Source organism: Centroberyx affinis, unplaced genomic scaffold, assembly GCF_046629955.1.
Source record: "Centroberyx affinis isolate AG114_WGS23_722 - 3 ecotype Tasmania unplaced genomic scaffold, CSIRO-AGI_Caff_v1 ptg002310l_1, whole genome shotgun sequence".
Classification (NCBI taxonomy): Eukaryota; Metazoa; Chordata; class Actinopteri; order Beryciformes; family Berycidae; genus Centroberyx; species Centroberyx affinis.
The window spans coordinates 30,531-49,102 of record NW_027280582.1 but is presented as its reverse complement, the minus strand read 5'-3'; the positions used below and the strand labels follow the sequence as shown (position 1 = coordinate 49,102).

Sequence of the window (18,572 nt, the reverse complement as noted above, 5' to 3'; positions counted from 1 at the left end):
CCTTCCGTTAAGCGAAAAAAGGTTTGAACCCTCAAATTGCCACTTGCGGCTATATTTTTGTCCAAATTTATGTTCAAACGCATCTAAGTAGTAGTTTTAACCACAGTTTTTACCACATGCACTATAACAACAACAAGGGGGAAAAGACGGACAAAAGTCAAACCCAAAGCAAAATTACTCCCACCCACCACTTTAACCAAAATACATTACAGAAACACTGTAGTCCAAATCTGGCAGGCTAGCCTAAATGGACATATATGCTTATATAAACCTGACTTAAGATGCCAGGTAACACTAACAAGTTACAGAGGAATGTCACTGATGTTGTGAAAGAAAATTTTATATTCCTTGGAGCAGCCTATGAACACAGTGACATCAACCAGCTTGGAAAACCAACAGCAACAACAACAACGAGCCAGCTGAAAGCCCCAGTTCTGTGCTTCCCATGGTCATGTGCCCTGTGGAGTACAGCCACGGCTCAAAGTTCAAGGATCAGAAGTCATACCAACAGACGAAAAGCAATGCAAACTGAAGGTGGTAAGAGAAGAAGGAAGGGGAGAGAGAGGAAGGTTAAAAGAAAGAAAGTGGGGTGGATCATAAGGCAGGGAGTGCCGCCGGGTGATTGAAATGGTTAGCGACAAGAGCCCAACACACTGACGTCATTCCATTGGGTTGAGGAGCCACTTAACGGCACAAAGACAAGTGAGGAAGAGATGACGAGCTCATTGAAATGTGATAACATAGACACAATGCAGGGGCTTGTTGTCAGAGAGACCAGGCAGTGCTGAATCAGAGTGAACTTTGATGAGGAGTAAATTAGATCACTGAGGCTCAAAGATAACCAACCCCCCCCAGTCAGTAATGTGGAATGACAGGTGTTGAGCTAAGACTGACAGTAAGGATGAGTGAGAAACACAGGCCTTGAACAAACAACAGAGAGAGAGAGAGAGAGAGAGAGAGAGAGAGAGAGAGAGAGAGAGAGAGAGAGAGAGAGAGAGAGAGAGAGAGAGAGAGAGAGAGAGAGAGAGAGAGAGAGAGAGAGAGAGAGAGAGAGAGAGAGAGAGAGAGCGCAACTGCTGGGCAAATGGATAGAAAAACAGACAGACAAACTGACAACAAGGATAGCCTGATGATAAGTAGATATAAAGACAGGAAGGTAACTCCCGTTTACTGGCCTGTTTTTACTACAGCCCGAGGAGTGACTGTCACATGAAGGGAGGTGGAAAGTCACATAAAAAAAATAGGGAGGGGAAAGCAAGCATGACAGACCAAGAGGTTACGAGAAGAGAGCATGGGAGAGAGAGGGTTTCAAAATCAAGCACTACAGTTTCTCTTAGACTAAAAAGTTGCTCTCAATGGTGATGAGGGCTGCACAGTTGAAAACGTCACAAATATTGACTACAATAATTTTCCTAGTTGAGACGGGCTGCAGTTGTTTTTATCAGAGGGAAATGTGTTTCAGTCAGCCGCTTAAACAAGGCAGTCTGGTGCTGGTGGAGAATGCATGTCTTATAAATCAAACTGCATTTCAACAATGTCTCTTAAAATCAGCCGTAAGAGAATCAAGGAGGGAGAACTTGAGACAAAGTATGTGACTAATGCGGTATCCAAATGAAAACTTGCCTCCTGTTCCAGAGTGAAGTTCTGGCATAAGCACAATGGGTCTGGAGGTGACATCGCCATGACTCACACACTCACTCACCGATATACAGTGCACCTACTTTTGGCCTGTGTTTACAACAGCTCAGCAGACTGGATTTTCATGTGCCCAGCCTTATAAAAAGGTCCAGTAATGAGTGAGCCACCGTTTCTAACACTATCTAGTCGAGACAAAAGACACTTTTTCACACTACAATGATGAAGCACTGTTTCAAAATATCAAAAACCATGTTGAGCAACAGAGTGAAGGAAAGGGAGATACACCCCAATCTGATATACTATGTGTTTCTCTGACACAGAATGAAATATGCAGCTTATCAGACAACCAACACAAACTGTACCTACTGAACTTCAGCAGATATAACCAAATGCAGTTAAGATGTGACACTACCGCCCAACACACACACACACACGCACTAACACACACCTAGTAGTCTAAAGAAAGAAACAAGGGCCTATGGTTTGTGGCAGTTAAAGAGTAACAGTCCTTGTTTACATGTGTCACTAAAAATCCCCACTCAGTCCCAAGCCATAATACATTTATACATTTCAGCACATGCATGAACGTCCCAAAGTGAACATGAAACACCCCTTAACACCCATTAGGGGTGATTTGGAAAATTCAGACTGTAATCTCTCTCTGGTGTACAGTGCGCTAACACAACACGATTTACACTATTTGACTACAGGAGGATTCAAATGCAACTGTGGTCAACTGTAGTATCCTGAATGACCTTCTACATTTGCGACATGACCAATAGCTACCTTTCAGTGGTGGCTGGTGGTATTTTCTACCAGAACTACCTTACTACTACTACTTTATCTTTAACTACTACTGTACTCGACAAACTACTGCAGTAGGTATCACAGCCCGTTACTGCATGGTATCTGCAATGCCCATTTCAGTAGCTATCTACTGTTGCATTTCACATTCCTTTTCAAAGCGCAAGGGATACGAGCCAAAAAACACACAGGGAGTTTTTCTGACGACTGTTCAGACGTTATTTAGACCGTAAAACAGACAGGTATCACTGATAACGTTACCAAGTCTGGCGTTAAGTCAAACCTGTGCGCAATTCTGTCAAACCAAGCAGTTAACGTTAATCAATTCAAATAAGTTCATGATTTATGGCGAAAACTGCATTTTGCGGCAATAAGAAAATGTATTCGTTTATCATTGGGTACACTTGACTTGTAACGACCATTATGCCAGAGTTAGTTAATGTAACAGTAACAACTCGTGAGTTAGCTAACGTTAGCTTCTTGAACTTGGCTAACGTTAAGTTATACTAATTTAGCTAGCTTGTAATGCTAACTACCTCGGTTAGCCAACTGGCTATTTAGCATGGCACACAAAGTAAAGAAACAAAACCGCACAGACATTAAACTTACATCTTTCTGTTCTGGTTTGACGTTGAATAGGTTGAACCTTTGGAGTCGCGCTTTCATCCCATCCGCCATAAACTTTCCCCAAGAGGCTCCAAGTACTTTTCAGAAAGCTTTGGTTTTGACAGTGTGGGACGATTCCAAATCAATTCAATGGAAAGTTGGTTTTCCTCCCTCAAGCCTTCAAATCGCTGTTGAGTTGATGATCCTGTGGACCAATGTCAAGCCAGGCAGAATAAAAACATTGCACCTCCAGTTATACATTTCAAAATAAAGTCTTTCCCATTAGTTAACTAGCCATATTCTTCGAAGTTTTGCGCCTTTGTTTTGAAGGCGAATCGTCTAACGTCCGATTTAATGCTTGTTATCTGTGGCTGGCTTGACGCAGCTAAATCCGCCAATGCGTTGAGAGCATGGTTGGGAGAAGATGGGCTGGACACAGTTCCTGTCCCGGGGCAGTCAAACTTTAGGCGGTAGACCTCGGATGGTTTTCAGATTATAGTTTAGATGTTTCAGGGTGTTTCTATGAGCTAGACTGATATGGCAGAATGTAAACAACACTTCCTGGCTCCAGCTGCGGCAGAACAGACCCAATGCAGCAGGAATGAATGCCCTTGGGAGGCACTGCTACTGAGCAATGAAACAGTGAACCGTAACTTAGTGGTCGGCCCAGACGTTTCCAAATGTTTTCATGTCAAGGACCTTGGGCCACGGACCCCCATTTGATACAATTTTGTCCCTGGCACCACTTTTGTGGTTGGAAATGAGCTGGTGCAGAACTAGAAGTGTTTGTACTGGGGAGATAACAGTGGGGAGATTGAAACCTCTGATCACTCCTACACCATTGTCTCACTGCCAGATCTTCAAACAAAATAATAGAAATAACAAAATAACACCATCAAGGACCCTTATATTTCTACTAAAGTAAGAAGTGGAACAAGAATGCATCTGTCTATAAAACAATGCATAATTGTTTAAGTATTTAAGTCAGTAATTGTAGCCTACTTTCAAGTAAGTACATCTTTACTTCATCACATCCATTACAGAGTACAAATTGTGGCTCTCCATAAGCATCAGAAACTGGACTACCCTGAATTGGCCAATTGTGGAGCCAGTCGCAAAGAAAGAAGACTAATCTGGCTTTACTTTTTTGTGCACTTTATTTTGTAATTTCCAAATTTTCCAATTAAAAGAATCTAGTTTGAACTCTGTCATCTCAGCCTTTTAGAATTGTATGGAAAAGATCACAGCTAACAATGTTCTCTTTTCTAAAAAAGTAACTTAGTAAATTTTACTCTGAGTACATTGTAAATCAGCTTTTTACTTTTTTTACACCAGTACTTTTACTTCTAATTAAGTAAAATATCAGCAAAGTAACAGTAGTAGTACTAGTTGAGTAGGGCTTCTAGTACTCTTTCCACCACTGCTATGCATTGCAACAAACACCAGTTCTTTCATAAACCATGCATTTAAACATTGGGAACTTTCTAACACTTCAATGGTGACACCCAGTGGTTACTTTTTTTTTAACACTGTGCTCTCAAGAGAGCAGGGGAAAACCAGCAGCTCCTCTGAAATAGTCCCCATCCCCTGGGCGCTGGAGGGGAAGTTTCTCTTTATGTCTGCTGTGCTTAAACTGTGGACTGCTGATGCATTTTTCCATAATGACTATTTTTACTGCAAACAAAGACTGTTAGTACCAGACGTCACGCCCTACATCTCTGCTGTGCTCTCTGGGCCTTGTCCAGCACGTATGAATAAATCATTGTACAGAGAGTATTGTTGATATAAGCAATAAAAAAAACCCAATTTCAATCAGCAAAGGAGACTGTGCAGAAATATTTCCCATCTCATATTTTGAATAAGCTTTCAGCAATTTCAGCAATCCAAACATGTTGGGTAAGCAGCTGGCCTCTATCTTCTCATGACCGTTCTCTTTCTCTTCTCACACACACAAATTGTTTACTGTACACGCAATTGTAATGTAATGTAATTGCCAGTTACTGTAGCATCACCTCCTCCTCCTGGAACTGACAATAATCGCAGATACGGAGTGTGATACTGTGTGTGTGTGTGTGTGTGTGTGTGTGTGTGTGTGTGTGTGTGTGTGTGTGTGTGTGTGTGTGTGTTTCAGTGTTTCCTGTAGATGGGACGGTGAGGGTAATTTTGTTTGAGACCTAGATTTGCTCCCGAACCCATTCTAGGATCTGCTCCAGTAAGTGTTGCAGTTTAAGAATGCCTCTTATATGGATATTTGTATTATGGTATATGGACCAGTGTGCTGTAATTGCAATTTATTTATTTTTTAGGGGGTGGGTTGAGCAATAAAGCCATATGATGAAGTTTTATTGTATTTACATTCTTTTAGATGTGAGGGCAATTTCCAATTTCCAGCTGGCAGCACCGCAGATGTGCAGTATGTGTGTGTGTGTGTGTGTGTGTGTGTGTGTGTTGCAGTATATTTATATGAGTCTTAAATGAGAACACATACCACAAGAAATAATAAACGAAAGCATTCCTCGCCACAAAATAGCACACAAACAACAAAGCATGTGACGTCCCACCCCAAGGATGACATACATACTCAGCACAGATACACACGAGCCTGTGTGTGTGTGTGTGTGTGTGTGTGTGTGTGTGTGTGTGTGTGTGTGTGTGTAAGCCCACTGTGACACAGCTAGAGCAACAGGTGGCCGGGACAACCTGACATCATCATCACATTCTGGGAAGGGTTGGAGAGAGAGCGAGCGAGCACATCAAGCACACAAACCACAACACACACTCATCACAACAGCCCCCTGCCACAGGAAGTGGTCTCCATGGTAACCCGGTTCCACATCCTGGTTGAAGGCGCAGCTTGGTTGATGTAGGACAAGCTCCTTCGCTCTCCGGCAAGCAAATTCAGAGACTCGCAGAAAAGACAAATACCTGCCCAGCCACCAAGAGATGTCTAGTGTAAATACTGTGTATATTTACATGTGTGCAGTTTTGCTGCACATACTCAGTGATATACACACAGTTATATTTACAGTAGCCTACATTAAATAGTACATGCAGGCTGTTATTTATATTTTCGAGGCCTATGCCAGTATTTGTTATACATGCCTGTGCGTGTGCGCATGTGCCTGGTCGAGAGCAAAGAAAACTGTCCTACATCAAGGTCATCCTGATGTAAACTATTTAGTCTTCTTTGGTTTATTTAGTTTTTCATTAATATCCTTCATTGTCTCCATCTCCCTGATCTTTTGACCGTCAGACTGGCATCCCTGGTATGTGTGGCATGGTAATGAAGATGGCTATCAAATGTCTCTGGCCTGACTCCGGCACCAGCTGCAACTTTACAGAGCGCAGAGGCTGCTGGCAAAGCACGCCATGTGGAGAGGTGACAGGAATTAGAGGTCACGGGTGTGTGTGAATGTGTGTATGTGTAGTGCATGTTTTTTTGGCGTATGCTTGTGTTGTCGAAGGGAGTAAAAGCACAGTGTAACTGGGTTGCCACTGTCACTGTATCCAGTTTCGCATAGCAACACATCATAACAAATACTGATGCGGTCACATCAAATGCACACATAGCTTTTTATCGTCCAGTAGAGGAGGAGATTGTTGCCAGGTTGGTTCCTTTTCTCCTTTATCTCATGTCATTCTAATCCATTCCTCCTTCATCTCTGCTCTGCTGTGTAACTTGAGAAATCATCTCTCTGTGAACTTTAAGAAGCTGAGCATGTGTGTCACACGTGCAAGTGTGTATATCAGGTCTACAGTCTGAGAGATTAGTGTGTAAGGTCATGACATCTCATATTCAACAACAGACACACACACACGCCTACCTTGGTGCTGTCCTGGCACTGGAAGACGTAGCAGGCGCAGTGTTGCGTCTCTCTGACCAGGCAGCCAAAGCTGCTGGGCTCCTGGCTGTTGTGAATCAGCTTGGTCACCCGGTGAGGGCGACACTCGAACAGCACCATGTGTGACAGAGGATCCCAGGCGAGCCCCTCGGAAAACACGCACACACACTGCACCCTGGACGCCGACACGCTCAGAAACACCGGCTGATTCCGGGCGGTGGGTTCGGACGGTCCTCCAGACCGACCCCCTGCGCCCGGCTCCCTCTCCCCGGGCTGAGGCCTCCCGATCTCAGCCACCACCCAGGGCAGCATGGCCATGGTGGTCAGGTGGTGGACCGGCAGGGAGCCAATCAACGTGAGTCTGTATCGTACCTCCTCTTCCTCTTCCTCCATGTCTCCCCCAGCTGGAGTGTCAGCCTTATCGGGGCGCGGCTTGGTAGAGGTGGCAGTGGGAGAGGTGGCAGGTGAGAGCGATGGACAGGAGCGACGGTTGGAGGTGAGCTTGGGGAGAGGCTTCTCGAAGCTCCCTGGCCTGGGCCTGAGGGCGTCATCTCTTTTGGGCTTCACCTCGAAGTAGAGTCCCTCCATGGCTGGTGTGGCTGGACGAGGCAGCCGACTGCCTTACTATTACCTGCTAGGATAAAACAGTTGGAGGACTGACAGCTTAAGGGAAAACTCCTCATACTTATCCACTATATAGAAGGATAGCCATAGGGGTGTACAAGTGTTGTTCAGTTTACAAAAGACCAGGAATACAAGCAAATATAGTTGGGCAAACATTTGTTTAGTATCAACTTAGAAGTTTAGTGCTGAGCCTGCTGAATGTGTGCCCCATGTCTTCTTTTCACTGTGACCGTGTGGCTGTGGTTCACACTAGAAACAGCACAACTCTTAACACATTCTATCAGGATACTGAATCCAGCACACTAGAGTACTATGACCCAGTGGAGCCCTGTAGTGTAGTAGTCACAGGGTCATTTGGAGGGCGAAACAAGGAACTGATCTGCTTTTAAGTGTCGTCACCTGGCTGTGTGTTTTTCCTACAAGAAACATTTGGCTTGACCACCGACCTACACTTACAGTCTCAAGGACACACAAACGCCCACAAAAACTTGGCAGTTTCACCATGAGGCTCATAGTTGGCCAGTTGCGTGTGTGAGAGAGAAACAGCTCCAGCTGACCTCCATTGCCCTCAACTGCATAATCAACAAACATAACTCAACTTGTAATGACAGATACAGACAGACACACACACACACACACAGAGAGAGAGCAGTGGTGTGCCAACAGCGGGGTAAAACCAAAACAAGCCCACCAAGCCACGCTGTCTTATAACTTTGTGTGTAAAATCAAACCAGTGACGGAAAATAAGCGACAAACGCTGAAAAATTGCTAGAGCGACATAATGCAAATGGCTCACATCAAGTTAATGAGGAATAAAACAAACGCGGCTACTAACCTGCCTCTTGTTTGACCTTGCAATATAAAAACAATATTCGAAAAGGGTTCATCTGTATGCAACATAACATTTTTAGAGGATAATCTCTGCTGCACCAGAATAGAATACGGAAGTCAATATTTCATGTTTCAAGACTGCAGCCTCACATGCCTTATCCCACCAATTATTGCAATTTTACGCACGAAACTCATTTTTACGCACGACGTTGCGCCAAAACAGCGTGGTGCGCGCGATGAATATGTAGAGTTCTCCGTACTGCATATTAGATAGTTTCATCAATATAACATTATCCTCCTCGCGCCTGTCCTTCAACCAACCTCCTATCCCCAGCACAGCCGTACCTTTTCACTGCTACAACTCCGCACTCCGGTCGGTGCCTGTAGTGTTTGAAGCGTGACCAAGGGAGGTTGCAGTGTGTCCGAGCAGCACACACAGCTTTACACAAGCCCGGCCGACGCTCTCCTGAGGTTGGAGCTAAATATAGTAGACAGGGGCGACCGTGGCCAGCCAGCACTACCTCCCTCCCTTCACCCCTCCTCTTCATACTCTGACGGAGCATGACAAGTGCATGGTTCATGCATGTGCTGCTGGAGGATGGAGATGTGATATGTCTGTCTGAGTGTGAGTGTGAGTGTGTGTGTGTGTGTGTGCGTGGTCCTTTCTCGCCCTCTTCATCACTCTCTCTCTCTCCACATGCGCTGTTATAAACGGTTCTTTATTGAAGAAAACAAGCAGTTTCAGCACATTGTTTAAAGATAAACCACACAAGGAAAGGTAGACTGCTAACCGCCCATTTCTGAATTACAGTACTCAAGCAAGATCACCTAAATGCTGGAAAGTAAAATGATCTCAATTGTGTATTTAACTTGATGGTGTCAAGAATCCCTTTGAGTTTTAACAATTCATTTCAAGGAAAGCAATGGATGCATCTGACAAATTCGTGTAGGGTGTAACAAGGTTTCTCCACTTGGTGGTGCTGTAAAGCTTTAAGCTTTAGTCATTTTACAAACTAGCAGCTCTGCAATGACACAGCCCTTTTATACTTGGAATGGCTTTAAAACACATCAAAATCTCACTTCAGCCACACTGTTCCTACTATACTCTGCTTTTAACTCATTTTAACATTCAAACTTTAATTTCTGTACACAACATATCCATCAGTTGAACAATATCAGTTTTAGCAGTTCTCATTTACACTCTTCTGTGACTTGGTATTTAGAAGCCTTGTAGTTGATGCTGAAGCACAGTGCGAAATGCATATTTATTACATAGAAGTGAATATATGCTGCGTATCTATTTATCTCCACACTCAACAAGCAAGAAAGACTGCAGCTGCAGTGTGACATTTCACAGTTCTCATTTAAGAGCTCCAGCATAGAGATAAAACCAAATCCAAACCATGTGACTGTGATGCATTGTGATTGTTGGGGGTATACTGGCACTGGAGCCATGTGCCCCAAACAAACAGATGGTGGACAAACTCAAAGTGGAGGTTAGAGGTTGCCATAAACTCTGCTGATTATCAAATGGGTATCAAGTCAGATTCATTAGTAGGTAATGGTATCCAGATCCTTCACCGATGCAACTGGCATATCTAAACAACAGTGTAGGAAAATAAGTAATAAAAAATAAGTTTCTAAATAAAACTGAAGCCTGTATTAAATCAACAATCCCCTCTACAGTAGTTAAGACATCGCGTGAAATGCTGGTCAGAGATACTAGTCATAACTGGTCCTGTGTGTGTATGTATATATGCAGTTAGGGATATCAGTGTTACTCCGGCTTGGGCTGCAATTTATTCTTCTGTGGCTGGAAGAAGTTTTCCACGATGGCATCAACCAAGTCGTCCAACTCCTTCTGCAGGTGCGTCACATCGCTGGGAGAGAAGTAGAAAGAGAGAGGGACATAAAATATGAAATAATGGAATAACTGAGTTTGCGGCCTCCTTCACAGTTAGGAGTTTTGTCACTATGGGAAGATGGTCTGGTCTCTATGACGACCTACCTGTTACCGGGGGCGGCGCAGAGCTCGGTGTAGTATTTGATCTTTGGCTCGGTGCCGCTGGTCCTCATGGTGGCCACGCCCCCGTTGGAGAAGGTGAAGGTGATCATCTGACTGGATCTGGAGGTGGGGAGAACCTGGGGAAGGAGAGGAGGGAACGATGGATGGAGAGATGGAAAGAGAGAAACATGAAGATTTTTTGTTTGGAGGAACAGATGAAGATTTGATTTTTATCTCTTTGCCTCTGCTGCAACAGTAATTTTAAAAGAAGTAGTAATTTGGACTTGGAGTTAATGAATATCAAGTTCAACTGCATGGATTTGAAATCAAGTCTCTAGTTAGTTTCATAGTCATGACTAAAAAAAAGATATTCATCTAATGGCAGAAATTCCAGATCCAGATCACCACCAAAATCAAATTAATTGTTCCTTGGCCCAGGGCCGATCTGTCCACCAAATTTCATGGAAATCTGTTCAAAGGTTTTTGAGATATACTGCTGACAAACAAACAAACAAACTGGGGTAAAACATATTCTCCTAGGTGGAAATAACAAATGAAAGAGCAATGTTTTGGAAAAAAATGTAATTGTGGAGGAAAATCAGTAGTATATGCCAGAGGCTGGCAGTGCTTTGTGTGTTGATCTGCGTGTGTGTGTGTGTGTGTGTGTGTGTGTGTGTGTGTGTGTGTGTGTGTGTATCCTTACAGCCTTGTTGTCAGGCTGGTTGCTGTCGTAGCCGGTGGTCAGGTCTCGTACAGCGGTGATGGAGACGCCTCCACACTCGGTGGGGTAGGAGGCCTTCTGGTCGCCGTAGTTACGCAGGCGCTCAAACAGGCTGCGGATCACATCCTGGTCGTGGCAGATGAAGTAGGAGTTTTTGGTGATGTGGTAGCCGTATCTGAGGACGAGGAGGGGAGAGCCGGAGTGAAATAAAAAAAAAAATTGTGGAATAAGTTTAAGTAATAAGTTAATAAGTGTTGCCATTATAAGCTATCTAAAGACCCACGCTTATAAAATAGTAATGTTTTAGAGGAATGCAATCATTTAAAAAGTTTAAATATTGAGGATTTAAGTGGAAACATTTTTGGACATTAAGTTCTCTGGAATATAATTTTCAACCTGTCTTTTGCAGTTTCAATTTACACACTGAAGTGACAGAATTCAAAGTGAACTGAATGTGTGTCTTACTCCTCATAGACGGCAGTGAGTTGTTGGGAGAGGCTTGTGTTTTTAGTGGCTAGATAGGAAGTCATCTCTCCTGCTATGGCTGCAGCGCTCACCCCATCCTTGTCCAGTACAGAGGGACTGCACATATATCCTGCAACACACGCACGCACGCACGCACGCACGCACACACACACACACACACACACACACACACACGCAAGACCCTGTCAATGCTTCATCCTTTCTACACAAACTTCCAACCCTGCTTTGCACACTCGTTTCTGTCTTCTGCTGCCAACAGCGCACGTGAAAGGCACAACATTCCAATTACAGCCTTAATCATGTTATATGGGAATGCAGTAGAGTATGTGACCTTGTATGTGTGTGTCTGAGTGCATACACATCCGTTACATTAACCCAAAATGACCTTTGCCCAGCACATGCTGTGGAAAATCCCGGGACTTCAGCGCACCCTTCCCATCGTGCAGCAGCGCGCCAGCCCTGACCGTCACACGCGTTGTGGTGCGCGTAGGGCCTTGATTAATCAGGTCCATACACCTGCGATTGTTTGAAAGTTTGTCGATATTTTATGAATGAAATGATGACGTCACTTGTAATTGTGTTTAGAGCACAGAAACGGTATAGTTTTGTATTATATATTGGTAACTTAAGTCAGGTGTCTAGCTTATTATGCTTTGTAGTAGGCTATGTTATTTATATATATTAATGTACACTTTATGATGTGTGGAATGTTTCTGGTTTGTTTATTACAGAAACCAACAATTCATTCAACTACTTATCCTACATCAACATTGTATGGACTCAATCTAAATTAAATGGATAAACGGACTCATTGCTCCTGCGTTTTAATGGACACACCACCTGTGATAGTCTAATTCCTTGAGCCAGACTCCTTTCCTTCATAAGAGTAGAACCTCACTCTTTTACACATGCTGTGTTTGAGTTCGACCACAGACCACTGACAAAGACCATGGTCCACAGTTGAAATAAGCCTGACGTCTTCATGCTATCTGATGATTAAAAAGATCCAGGCATCTGTGATGGATGGGGCCTAGTTCATAACCCCAGTGACATACTTTACCCTAACATGCAAAGGTTTCTAAATAGGCTCATCCTAGTTGAATTTCACAAAGGATAGTTTCATCAGATCCTGTGTATTGGTAAAGGGGTTTTAATAACTCTCAAACAGTAGGTTGCCCTTTGTCCCTCATCTGATCTCAGATCAAATTTACATCACATGAACACTTTTAGACAGATCAAATTGCCTGTGACATCTAGGACACCATTACTCACACAAACTCATATAATGTCATGCCAGCAAAAATTGCTAAGTACTGTTTTCCTGTGATGGTACCAGTACACAATGTCAACATTAATGTGAGAGTGTGTGTGTGTGTGTGTGTGTGTGTGTGTGTGTGTGTGTGCGCGTTTACCTATGGCCTCCTCAAAGGCAAACAGAACAGTCTTCCCCTGGTCCAGCAGGTCTCTGGCTCTGTTTCCCATCCACTTGAACCCTGTCAGCGTTTCCTGTCCCAACAAAAGGTGAAAACATAAACTACAACAGCAGCATTAAGGCAATCAGTGGAAACATGATTTGAAATGTGAACTCCTGCCTGGTTTACTATGGTGAAACCTGCTTAAAACAGAGTGTGTTCAAGTGTATTGTTAGTATCCGTTAGCCAAGAAGCGAGAGTAGGCCTTCCATATGTTTTTTTATGCAGTATGGAAACATGTGCATATGTTTTTGCAGTTTACAATGTTCACTTGACGTGTTTTAATGTGCTTTTTTAGTGCGTCTTGTGTTTTAAGCCGTGCTGCTCCCGAGTTTCACATTTGTAACAAAAATAGTCTGGAGCTTGATTGTGTTACCTCAAAGTGGAAGCCCTCCTTGAGAGCGATGGCTCGCAGTATCTTGGATGAGACGGTGCTGGCCAACATGTAGACGTTTTTGACAGCAGCAGCGTCGGGGTTTTGTTGTTTCCAGCAGCGGAACACCCACCAGCCCAGCAACGCTCCCAACTCATTACCACTGAACACTCGCCACTGTCCACTGACAGAGAGAGAGAGAGAGAGAGAGAGAGAGAGAGAGAGAGAGAGAGAGAGAGAGAGAGAGAGAGAGAGAGAGAGAGAGAGAGAGAGAGAGAGCGAGAGAGAGAGAGAGAGAGAGAGAGAGAGAGACAGAGAGACAGAGACAGAGAGGGAGAGAGAGAGAGAGAGAGAGAGAGATGTTATAGGTTGCATTGCATTCTGGTCTATTGAGGCTACTGTTGGTGGAGAAATTGGTCTCTCTGCCTCTTCAAGATGGATTTCTCTCTGTACGATTGTTGAACGTCGGTGCAAAATGGTGAGTCTAGAAAGAAGCTCTTGCTCTTTGATTCTGAGGGACTGACACCAAACCCGTTTACTGCTGATGTTTTAGATAGCTGAAAATGTTTCTGTTATTAAACTAGATTGTAGCTGCGCTGTAAATATCTTGACATTACATCACATCGTCTACGTTTGATCAGTTATCCATTGGAATAAGAAAAATACACCACCAAACAACAAAATGGGCCCAAACATTCAAGATGTTTTAAAAGTGTCTGGCATCATTCACTAGCAGTGATATTACACACACCTCTTCTGTTTCTCAGCAATGGCCAGTCGATCAGCGTCAGGGTCATTAGCCAACACCACAGTGGCTCCTTCTCTATCTGCCAGGGCAAACGACAGGGTCTGCAGAGACACACAAACACACATTACACCTTCAACCGTCACACAACACCATCTACGTATTGTACACTGACTGTATATGAAGTGTGTGTGTAGTGTGTACCAGGACTCCCTCTCCCTCCTCAGGGTTGGGATATTTGACGGTGGGGAACTCGGGGTCTGGGTCTTTCTGCTCCTCTACCGCGTAGGGAGGGTGAAGGTCAAAGGCCTTGAAAGCTGCCTGGACAAAGGTGTGGCCGACACCATGCACAGATGTGTGAACAATTTTCACCTCTGAACTCTTGTTTATCTCCCTGGGGAGAAAAGAACCAGGGTCAAAACAAAGTTTGTATTGTTGTCTTTGAATGTCTGTATGTGTCCGTGTATTGACTAATTGTAACAAAAAAGTTCTATGTTTCAACTCTATAGTGTTGTGCGTATGTCCTAGTATGACCTGGTAGTATCAGACCTTCAATACTGATAGATATCAACTAAGAAACACAGTCTATCTAGTTCCATGCTTTTCTCAATCACCATCCATTCCCCTATGCTGCAGTGTGTCAACAAGGAGTAGTACGCATTTGTGTCGCCTGGTTTCTGTCTGCTGAGTACCTGTGGTGACAGTGTTTCTGGATGGCTGTGAAGTACTGTGTGTGGATGTCCTGGTAGGGGTCTTGGAGCAGCGGGCTCTTCAGGGCCTCCTCTGCCTTCCAGGACTCAGGCCAAGGCTCCAAGTTCTCCTCGATGGCCTTGGAGATGCCTTTGTCATGAGGGGACACAATCTGGGCTCCGTTCTCCCAGTACACCTGAGACACAGGTGGAGCGGTGGGAGGAAGATAGGATGGGGGGGCAATAATGGATTGAGAGTATATAAGAGTATATAAAATAGGTCTCAGCTTGCTTGCGAGTGTTTTTCTGTACATCTGGGCAGCATTCCTATTTCCACTGTAGTGCAATATGAATCAGTGGGTGTGCACATTGCTAACAAATCTGACCCAAATCAATGAGCCTACAAAAACTTTTATCAGAAAAAAAAATATGACAAATGCTGAGTAAGTAAAAAGTGTTACCTTGTACCCATTGTCCTGTTTGGGGTTGTGAGAGGCAGTGACCATGATACCAGCACACAGACCCAGGTGGGACACTGTGAACGGCTGGAGGGAGGAGGAGAGGATTATGTCACCCTCCAATGCGCTCAAAGGTCATGTTAGATCACATATGATACACAGCACAGACATACAGACGGATACATGGACACAGATATGTTGAAAGACGAGCTAACATGAGACTATAGGGGCCGGGCCTTGAAGCATCAGGTTATCACTACTGGACAAACACATTCTCTAGTGACAGCAAAAGGCATTACTGATAGATTCAACTCTTCAAACATGGGGATAATTAATAATCAAGTCTGTGTGTGTGCAGATCATTTATGAGCCTATGAGCCTACAGACAAAAGTGATTAATGTAACGTGTGCGTGATCCAAGAACGCCCACAGTAAACCTGATTGGCTGAGAGGGATTGGTATAAAAATTACTACGGGGGCATGAGTCACTCCACCAAAAAATAAGATACTGTGAGGATTCATTCCTCAGATAATGTAACTGTCGTACTGCAAATGAATGATGGGCAAGGTAAACTACTTTTCAGTGTAAAGAGTACATGTCAATCAAAAGTGTACACTGTTGTCAAGACAAAATCTTATAAGACAGTGAGAATATCTGGTGTGGTTTTATGGACAAAATCAACAAGGCCTGTAGGTATATATGTGTGGACTCAAGGTCACAAGAATGCTGCCTTCATGAGCCTTAAACTGGGCATAACCTGGTGATTTGTGTGTGTGTGTGTGTGCGTGTGTGTTTGTGTATTATGCAACATGTATACTGGGTGAAAGTGTGTTTTTTTCAGTGGAATTTGCCCTGTAGCCTCTGAGCCACGGTCCCACTGTCACCCGCTCCAATAAACCAACATGACACCAGGCAAACTGACGTCACTCCTTAACAGTTTGGTTTCTTTCAGGAATTTAAAAAGATGTTACCAGCATGGCAGCACTTCTGTATCCATGTGTTCCTAGGGTTTAAATGTGATTGGCATGTAAAAAACTAATTATAAAAGTTGATGTGATCTTGAACATACCACAAAGGGTGTAGGGGTGATGTCAGAGAAGAGATGGACTGGCACCCCTCGGCTAATGAAGACGGCTGCAGCCAGTCTGGAGAAGCGCTTGCTGCTGCCCCCGCTGGCAGGGTGGGCCCGGGCATCGTACCCGATCACCACCCCTCGCTCCTTCAGGTCCCCGAAACACTCCTCCAGGTAACGACAGAAGCCCTGGGAGGGAGGGAGGAGAGGGAGAGGGAGAGGGAAGGAGAGTGAAATTGGGCAAAAGACATGGGGAAATAAGAGAAGAGTGAGTTTGGAGAAAGAGGAAGTGAGGAATGTGCGGTGTAGGGACAAGAGGAGGGTGAGAAAGGTTGCTGCATTGAGATCACATGATGACGGGTAACAGGACGTTGGCATGTGAACCATGCAGTCTGCCGCGAGAGTTTGGAGTGTCTCAACTGCTATAGAACACCGCCAGGGAACAAGAATCACACCAGAATCAAGAATGTGTGTGTGTGTGTGTGTGTCTGGCCACGCATGTGACATGGTGTTTAATATGCATGTGTGTGTACGGTAGGTTTTCTACCTGCGTGGTCTGGATGATGGTGAGGTCATTCATGCAGGAAATGCCGGGGCCCATGGCCGCCCTCAGGCCCGCTGTGCCAAACTCCATCCTGGAGGAGAAGCATTTCTGCAGAGCCTCCACTGCCCCGTCCTTCACCAGGCCCTGCACCAGAGACACTGTCTTGGGGTTCTAGGAGGAAACACACACACACACACACACAAACACACATTGTCATATGCAGGAAGAGGGCGCCCTTTATATCCATCACCATTGGTAAGTTTATTAAATTTTGTAAGATAGCTTCCAACTCTTTTTGTCTGTCAGCTGATCTTTCCTCTCTGCTCCAGTATTTGAACCTCTGGTCACAATTAGCTACCAGGAATAAGTGGATCCATATGACACTTGGGCTTTCTGTTCACAAGATTGAGCCAGCCGCTCAGCAAGCTGTCCTCGTCGTTAAAGGCTAATGAATTTGACTCCCTTTTCCAGTTGGACCTGATTGGTGGCATCCCATGCCTTCTTAAGGCCACAAATGAATCTGCGTGTGTTGGTCAGATGGCTGGATGCACATTACTCTGATTACAAAGCTCTTACACTGTGTGGCTGAGCCTCCTCTGTGTGAAATTTCCAATGATCTTATATTAGACTCCATGGAGCGGACCATGGTGCTAATTCTGAAAAGCTTTCACTTTCATTCAGTGTCTTTACAGTACAGACTGCAGGGACTTCCCTCCCTGGTAACTCGATTTTCTTCAAATAGCAGCTATTTAAAGGGAGTGCCTTGGTGAATTAAACAAGCTATGGAAAATATAATGGGCCCAGTCATGTTTATCATTCCATTCATACTGTATGTGACTGTATCTGATGTCACATTATTGTCTCTAACAGTCACATGTCTTTGCAATGAAAGCTCAGTGGTGTGACACAGCAGCACACTAGTATGAACAGGATCTTGTCCTGTAGCCCGCATCATCACAGCTGCACCTCAAATGACCGACCTGATGCTCATCCCTTCTGCCTGTGTGCTGCATGGACTTGCAGACTGATGCAGGTTATATATGGGTCTACAAAAAAGTCTAAATTCATGCTTTTCTGAAAATATAATTAATTTTGCCTGTCAAAAAAAAAAACAACAACACTAATGTTCCTACGTGTTTGTGATATTCGACAGCGAGTTTACAGTGACCTCATCATACCTTATGGTCGTTTTCCTATGATATAAAGTTAATTATAATAATCCTATAATATTCCTATAGGGCCTTTGCAGATTTGCTGTGGTATTTGTATGGCATCCTTCTAAAAAGTATTATAGGACTATTCTATTTATTTTTCGTAAGACTTGCTTACATTGGTGGTTGTCATGGTTTACCCACCGGTTTATTTACCACTACTCGCTGGTAAAGTTAGGTAACATGTAAAGTTAGGTAACATTTTATGCATTCAGCTGGCCAGCTAACAGACATCAAGGACCTCAAGCTAGCTGGCTGTCAACTCACCTTGTCATACTCCAGCCACTGCTTGATGGCCTGGTCCAACTTGATGTCGCCGGTTGTGGACAGACCGTTGTCCATGTTTCCCTGTTCCTGAGTCCAGAGACTAGCTCGTTGTGGTCACACGGGGTCAATATGAACACACTGAGGTTTCACAGGAAGAAAATGAAAGTGTGGATGTGAACACTT

At 44.1% G+C, this 18,572-nt stretch overlaps 2 protein-coding genes across 2 annotated transcripts; both read right to left on the bottom strand.

Annotated features, from left to right (window-relative positions):
- Positions 1-6,872: 6,872 nt before the first annotated feature.
- LOC139655588 (TBC1 domain family member 1-like) lies at positions 6,873-8,807 on the bottom strand (the record flags this gene model as incomplete). The annotated part of the gene is made up of 2 exons (XM_071533028.1): positions 8,691-8,807; positions 6,873-7,521 (listed from the first exon to the last, which is right to left on the bottom strand). A coding segment is annotated over exon 2 (606 nt), but the record flags the coding sequence as incomplete, so codon positions are not given.
- Positions 8,808-9,045: 238 nt separating this feature from the next.
- pgm2 (phosphoglucomutase 2) lies at positions 9,046-18,572 on the bottom strand. The gene is made up of 13 exons (XM_071533029.1): positions 18,390-18,572; positions 16,915-17,082; positions 16,365-16,556; positions 15,298-15,381; positions 14,840-15,033; positions 14,352-14,541; positions 14,154-14,251; positions 13,406-13,586; positions 12,970-13,063; positions 11,537-11,666; positions 11,054-11,246; positions 10,354-10,487; positions 9,046-10,225 (listed from the first exon to the last, which is right to left on the bottom strand). Exons 1-13 carry the CDS (start codon positions 18,462-18,464, stop codon positions 10,123-10,125), a joined length of 1,836 nt encoding a protein of 611 aa, XP_071389130.1. The 5' UTR covers positions 18,465-18,572; the 3' UTR covers positions 9,046-10,122.